This window comes from Vicia villosa, linkage group LG4 (assembly GCF_029867415.1).
Source record: "Vicia villosa cultivar HV-30 ecotype Madison, WI linkage group LG4, Vvil1.0, whole genome shotgun sequence".
NCBI classification, from domain to species: domain Eukaryota; kingdom Viridiplantae; phylum Streptophyta; class Magnoliopsida; order Fabales; family Fabaceae; genus Vicia; species Vicia villosa.
This window is the reverse complement of record NC_081183.1, coordinates 160215485-160223552: the sequence shown is the minus strand read 5'-3', so window position 1 is coordinate 160223552 and position 8068 is coordinate 160215485. Positions and strand designations below refer to the sequence as shown.

The following is an 8068-nucleotide window of genomic DNA, read 5'->3' as shown; positions in this document are numbered from 1 at the left end:
TATTAAATTATTTATATATGTTACAAATTTCAAAAAAATCGATAACAAAGTTTTACATTTGACTCATTCTTAAAAAAAAAGATTAATAGATGTATTACTAATTTAAATATTCTAATGATTTAATATAATATTTTTATTTGTCAACTTTAAATTTTTATGTGAATTTAATAATTTTGGTGATGATCAATAATAAAAACAAATTTTGATCATATCACAATTTCAATTTTTTATGAGCACTCATTTATTATCTCTTTTAAAATATTATTTTTTAATTAAATTTCATTTTTCAAAATACATGTCAAATTTATTAATAAGTTAATAAATTAGTTATTATTGTGTCTAATATATATATATATATATATATATATATATATATATATATATATATAATATAAAATAATTTAAATATTAAAATTAAACTTTTAATGGGTCAGATACAACAAATATGGGATAAATGCTCAACAATTGAAATTGTAATAATATCCGGCGGTCCACCCAAGTTGTGTTATACTAAAGAGTAATGATACATAGAGTATGTAGTAAAAGCAGTTTTATTAACCAATAAAGACATTAATTGAAATTAAAGTTTATTATTACAATGCTAAAAGGTAACTGATTTTTTTAAATTCTATTAACTGTCACAATCAATTGTTGATAAAAATAAAAAATAAAAACATATTAAATTATAATAATTGAAATAGTAGTAAGGAAATTAAATTCAGGTCAAAAATATATAAAATAAATAAATAAGAGTTTCGCTAAAATACACCCATTTATTTTTAAGGTGTATATGATACTAATATTAACACATTTAATTAAATATTGAATAATAACAAGAATAACTTTTAAAAGTATTCGTAGTTTTTTTTGAAATATTACCACACTGGTACCCGTGCGAATGCACTAATATCCCGTTAATATTCAAAATATCGAATATTAACAGGAGCGCGTAGTTATTGATTAAAATATTGAATATTACCGAGAAAACGAAGTTACTGATCACGAATTTAGATATTATCGTGAATATTAACATAAACATTAATTTAATGATAAATGTTAGGAATATTAACGAGGAAATTTGGAATATTAACGGGAACACGAAGTTATTGATCAAAATAATGAATATTAACCGAAACATGAAGTTATTGATCAAAATAATAAATATTAACGGGAACATGGAGTTACTAATCAAAATATTGAATAATGAATATTAGCGGGAACATGAAGTTACTGATCAAAATATTGAATATTAATGGGAACATGAAGTTACTGATAAAAATATTGAATATTAACGGGAACAAATTTGAAATATTAACGGGAATACGAAGCTACTGATCAAAATAATGAATATTTGCGGGAACATGAAGTTACTGATCAAAATATTAAATATTAACGGGAACATGAAGTTACTGAATACGATATTCAATATTAACGAAAACATGAATTACTGATCAACATATTGAATATTAACGGGAACATGAAGTTCCTGATCGAAATATTGAATATTAACGGGAAAATAAAGTTATTGATCAAACTATTGAATATTAACGGGAAAACAAAGTTATTGATCAAACTATATTGAATATTAACGGGAACATGAAGTTATTAATCAAAATATTAAATATTTACGAGAACATGAAGTTAGTAATCAAAATATTGACTATTAACGTGAGTATTAAATTACAGAGCAAAGTATATAATATTAACGGGAACATGAAGTTAATGCTAAAAATATTGAATAATAATGGAAACATGGCGTTATTAATCAAACTATTGAATATTAACAGGAACAAATTTGGAATATTAACGAAAACACGAAGTTAGTGATCAAAATAATGAATATTACCGGGAACATGAAGTTATTGATCAAAATATTGAATTTTAACGGGGACATGAAGTTACTGAACAAAATATTGAATATCAACGAGAACACGAAGTTAGTGATCAAAATATTAAATATTAACGGGAAATGAAGTTTATTGATCAAAATATTGAATATTAACGGGAAATGAAGTTTATTGATCAAAATATTGAATATTACTGGGAACACGGAGTTACTGATCAAAATATTGAATATTAACGGGAGCACGCAGTTATTGATTAAAATATTAAATATTAACGGGAGCACAAAGCTAATGATCAAAATTTTAAATATTATCAAAAACATTAAGTTACTGATCCAAATTTTAAAAATTAACGCGAACAAATTTTGAATATTAACGGGAACACGAAGTTACTGATCAAAATAATAAATGTTGACGGGAACACGGAGTTATTGACAAAATATTGAATATTAACAGGAACACGAAGTTACTGGTAATTTTTTGAATATTAACAGAAACATTAAGTTACTGATAATTTTTTTGAATATGAACGGAAACGAATTTGGAATATTAAGGGGAACACGAATTTATTGATCAAAATAATGAATATTAACGAGAGCAGGGAGTTACTGATCAAAATAATGAATATTAACAAGAACATGAACTTACTAATCAAAATATTGAAAATTAACGGGAAGAAATTTGAAATATTAACGGGAATACGAAGTTACTTATCAAAATAACGAATATTAACGGGAAAATGAAGTAACTGGTCAAAGTATTTTTCTATCAATTATGTATTTTGAATGAATCATTATTATAAATGGAGTTTGTAGTGGTTTCTCATTGGCCTACAAGAGAGAGCTGATCGTTTGAGATTGGGTTGATAGTTTGTAGTTATAATTGAGCCAAAATAACTAATTTTCTCCTTAACTAGCCATAGTTATCACTAATTGAATTATATGATTTTATTGAATATTTCTTCGTTATAATTTGTGAATTTTAACTTTTCCTTCATTATAATTTGTCAAATAAAATATTATTATTTTTATAACTTTTTCAATTTTACCCCAAACTTATTCTTTTACTAATATCTTTTATTTTTCTCAATCACAATGCGCGAAAACGACGGGTACCTAGGGGTGGCAAAACGGGCCGGGGCCCGCCGGGGCGCCCGCGCACCCGCCAAAAAATGGCGGGTTGGGTTGGGATTTTAGGCTCGCCGCTCGCCAAAGCCCGCCCCGCCAAAACCCGCCGCCCGCCATACCCGCCCCGCCAAAGCCCGCCGCTCGCCAAAGTCCGCTCCTCCTCCTCCAAAATTCACTCTTTTTTTAGTTAATTCTAGTAATTCCAATTCTTGATGGTTTATTTTATACATTTATTTATAAATATATGTAATAGTTTTTAAGTAAATTTGTTTAAAAATTACTTTTATAAAAAATTGTTTTAAAAAATAAGTGAAAAGTTTAATTAAAAGGTAAAAAAAGCCTATTAATCTATTAAAAAATATATAAATAAAAATAGGCGGGTAAACCCGCCGCCCGCCAACCCGCCATCTTGGCGGGGCGGGCATGACTTTTATGCCCATTTTACTTGGCGGACATGCCCGCCCCGCTCGTTTTTTTGCGGACATAAGGCGGGGCGGGCGGCGGGCGGGACGGGCCGTCCGTTTTGCCACCCCTACGGGTACCCGTGCGAACGCACGGGTAAGACACTAGTTGATTATATTTCAATAAGATTTTTTTTATAGAAGATATATTGAAAGTTTTGGACATTTAAATGTTAAGTTTGTAAGAGACTGAGACAGAGTGAGCGGCGAAAGATACAGAGAAATGAGTTTCAATTCAAAACCCATCAAGCTCTTAACCAGACTCACTTTCTACAAACCTCACTCCCACACACCACCCTTCATCTCATCAACCTCAAAACCCAACAACAACAACAACAACAACATTGTCACCTCAATATGCAACTCTTTCAGAACAAAACAGAATTGGGACACCATCACCCAAAAATTCACCTCCATCCAACTAACCAATCCCTTAGTAGAACAAATCTTGTCACAACTCAAAACCCCAACCGACGCTAAAAACGCATTATCATTCTTCCACTGGTCCTCCAAAACGCACCGTTTTCAACACACTCTTCAATCTTACTCAATAACCATCAACCTCTTACTCCACGCAAATTTAATCACCGACGCTAAAGCATTACTCCAATCCCTCGCTAATCAAAACACCGATTCCGACTCGGTTCGCGCGGTTGTCGATTCTCTAATTCACACTTCCGAGTTCGTTTCTTCCGGTTCTCACCCGCCGGTTCTCGATCTGTTAGTTAAAGCATACGCGAAATCGAGATTAACGGAAGCTGCTTTCGCCGTTTGTTGTTACGTTGATGAATTAGGGTTTTGTATCGGTTTATCGAGTTTTAATAATTTGCTTCATGTTGCTATGAAGTGTGACCGTTTTTCAACTGTTTGGGAGGTTTATGGTTACATGATTGTGAAAAGAATTTACCCTAATAACGTTACGTTGAGGATTATGATTGATGTGATTTGTAAAGAGGGATTGTTACAGAGGAATGTTGATGTAGTGGATCGGATTATCGGGAAGCAGAATTCAAATTCTCCTTCGGTTGTTGTTAATTCGAGTTTGATATTGAGGATGTTGGAGAATGAAAAAGGAGAAGGTGAGTTGGTTAAGTTGGTTACGTTGTTGAAGAGATTGTTGCAGAAGAATTTGATAAGTGATTCGGTTGCTTACTCGTTGATTGTTCATGTTAAGGTTAGGTTAGGGGATTTGGACTGTGCTTTAGAGATGTATGGTGAGATGGTGAGAAGAGGTTTTAGTGAGAATTCGTTTGTTTATACTTCGTTTATTGAAGCGTTTTGTGAGAAGGGGAAGATTGAAGAAGCGATTGGGTTGATGCGGGAAATGGAAGGGAAGGGGTTGAGACCTTATGGTGAGACTTATGAGTGTGTTATCGTTGGGTGTGCAGATACGGGACGGTTGAAAGAGTGTTGGAGTGTTTTTGAGGAAATGTTGAGTGCTGGGTTGGTTCCTAGTTGTTTGTTGTTTGATAAGGTGGCGGAGAAGGTTGGTGAGAATGGAGATGTGGAGAAGGTGAATGATGTTTTGACTGTGTTGTTAGATAAAGGGTTTTTGCCGAGTGGTGTTACTTATACTCATCTGATAAATGGTTATGCGAGAAATGATAAGGTTCAGGATGTTCTTAAGATATATTATGAAATGGAGTATAAGTCTATGTGTCCTGGATTGTCTGTTTATTCGTCGATGATTCAGTGTTTGTGCCGTTTTGGAAAGGTTGAAGACGCTGAGAAGTATTTGAGGATTATGAAAGGTCGATCGTTGGTTCCAAATGTAACTATATATGAGACATTGATTGCTGGTCACTTGCAGAAGGGGAACCACGATAGGGCTCTTCAGCTTCGTAAAGAAATGGCCTCATTGGGGTTGCAACATTGTTGATGTTCCCCAAAGAGGTGAGTCAAGATAGTATGCATTGCAGAAGGGAGGGAGCTTGTTATTCATGTGAAATTGTTGTTTCTTGGTTCTTTGTAATGTAAAATGTCAAATTAGGGATATGATATGTTACTGAATTTTTACGGTTGTTTTGTTTACATAGGTACTCTGAAACAACAAAGTGCTGGATGCATCAGATTCAGAGACAATATTTTGTTTGAAACTTGGCATTCAATTCAATATGGAGTGAGATGATATTTAAATACATATCGGGTAGGTGATTGTCAACTATTTTCTGTACTACTTTATTCGGTTGAATTTCTTTTAGAAAATTCGTTTCGAAGATTGTGGAAAATTGTTAACATCCACCTTCATACAGATCAAGAAGGGAAGTTCATAAGCTTTAGACATATTGAGTTTGCGACAGCAGAAGGAGCATAAAAAGCAAGCTTTTGTGACTGCTAGCATTTCCAAAACAGTCATATCAGTGGAAGCAATAATGCTACATATATACTTCTAGGAAACACTTAAGGTAAGTAATTTGACAATTAAAGTTTAGTTCTTGTTTTCAGCGGAATTCATTGTCTCTCCTATATCAATTCAAGTTTTACAACTAGAGAGCCTTCTGACAAGATGTTCAAGGAATACTTGGAGGTTGTGTAAGCAAGGGCACCTAGTTAGCAAGTAATAAGATAACTACAATGAATGAAGGCCAAAAAATATATGGATGCAAGTACATTTGACTTTTTATTGATAATTTGGGCAAAAGAAAAGTACGAGAAAGATAATCATAGAAACAATCAAGAGTAGAAAACAAATTAAGACAAATTAGGATTCCTTCGAAGAATGGAATATACTTATAGCCAAAATTAATAGTTAAAAAACGTTCGTTATTTTTGCTTGAAGAGATAGAGCATGTTGCTGGAAATATGTTCGAAAGTGTTCTATCAGGTGATGCCATCTTACTAAAGGTTAGTGTGTACATTAGTGAGTTCAAGTTCAAATTTGTATTTAAACTTTGTATGTGGGGAAAAAACCCTATTTAGAGACTACATTTTCGATCACTAATAAATTAGTCTTTAAACTTGCATCCAAAATATTTTTGCAATTGATTTAGAGACTAATATGGATTTGGTCAATGATTTTAATGACTCCGTGTCTAAACATTCTCTGTTGTTGTGATCAATTGTTTTTGGTCTTGAAATCAAGTCACTAAATATAAAATTTCTATTAGAGGTTACTGAATAAATAAGCATTCCAATTAATGTAACTTACAAAATCGGGATAAATACGTTTTTAGTTCAGTCCCTGTTATTTTCTAAAATTTTAAAAACTGTTTAATTACCCTTTCATTTTTAAATTTTTGAATATTTTTTTTTTATATATGTTTAGAATACTGTAAAATATTTATTTCCCAAGTTTTAGAATTTTTTAAAACGAGAAGAATTAAATATAAATTTTTCAAATTTCAAAAAATAATGATAAAAGTAATGAAAATCTCAACATAGAAATTAAATTTTGAGTTTCTTTTTTTTCCAGGAATTTTTTAAAACATTATGAACATGTCTGCAAAATAATCATTCTAAAATACGCATTGGTTTGACGGTAGGAATTGAAACTAGGTTCATAACAATTTTATAAGGACCACTCATTGAGGGAAAATTTTATAGGGACTAAAAATGCAGGGTCGCATATTTATAGGGACTAAAAACGTATTTAACCCTACAAAATATGTCCTAATCACATTTATTTTATTTTTTTCTGTTCATTTTAGGTTGATTGTATGTCACAATTGGGCAAATGAAGATTGTGTGAAGTTTTTAAGAAATTGTCACAAAGCTTTGCCAAAACATGGAAAGGTGATTGTTTTGGATTATATAATTCCAGAGGTTCCAAACCCATGCAATATCTCTAAGCATTCTTGTGCTATTGACATTCTCATGTTTTTGAGACACGGTGGAAAGGAAATAACTGAAAAATTCATATTGCTTCCAGTAATATTTCAGCTCAGGGGTGATGGAATTCTATAAATAAAAATTACATAGCATTTTACTTGGATTTTCAATATGATGTAACTTGTAATCGACACTCTCGAATAAACTTTAGCATATAGGTGAAGTAATATACCAATGCTTATCTTTAATTGGAATTTTTTAAAGTAATTTAAAGTTCTATTCAATTTAGATGATATAATTGAAATTCAATTTTTTTTATTGATTAGTAATAAAATCATTCATTGTTAAATTTTTTAAATCATTTTTATAAGTTTTAAAAGTTTTTGACCAAATTTAAAATTCGAAAGATAGGCACCGACGCACCGTACCAATATATGGGGATTATTTTGAAAAATATATTTTTCAATATAGTTCTTAATTACTTTTTTTTGCATGTAATATAAAGGAGGTTAAAAGTCCCACAAAATAATTATGATAACTCAACTCAGTTGACATTGCGGAGAGAAATCAAATATAGTTATGATAAGTCAACTCAGTTGACATTGTGGAGAGAAACCAAATATAGGGGCACGAGTTTGAACATAGGTTAACCCATTTATTTATATTTAAATGGTAAAATTTGCCACTAAACTATTTTCCCAAAAAAAAAATAAGCCATGTAAATAATAGAGTTATAAATCTCTGCAAGAATAAATTACCATAATACGTGATATAAGGGCTCAATAAAAAACTCTATACTAGATATGAAGCAAAAATAAATTATCGTAATATATACGTGATACAATGGGTTTAATAAAAACCTTTTAAG

The 8068-nt window shown here is 31.1% G+C and overlaps 1 protein-coding gene across 2 annotated transcripts; it reads left to right on the top strand.

The window, feature by feature from the left end:
* The first annotated feature begins 3605 nt into the window (after window positions 1-3605).
* On the top strand, window positions 3606-7467 carry LOC131595709 (pentatricopeptide repeat-containing protein At1g66345, mitochondrial). 2 transcript variants are annotated; one of them, XM_058868150.1, is made up of 4 exons: window positions 3606-5325; window positions 5469-5578; window positions 5685-5837; window positions 7080-7467. In XM_058868150.1, the coding sequence occupies exon 1, from the start codon at window positions 3656-3658 to the stop codon at window positions 5309-5311; it is 1656 nt and encodes a 551-aa protein (XP_058724133.1). In that variant the 5' UTR covers window positions 3606-3655; the 3' UTR covers window positions 5312-5325; window positions 5469-5578; window positions 5685-5837; window positions 7080-7467. The 2 variants fall into 2 exon arrangements, with proteins under 2 accessions (XP_058724133.1, XP_058724132.1); XM_058868149.1 differs by having other exon boundaries at window positions 5685-6276.
* Window positions 7468-8068: the final 601 nt, after the last annotated feature.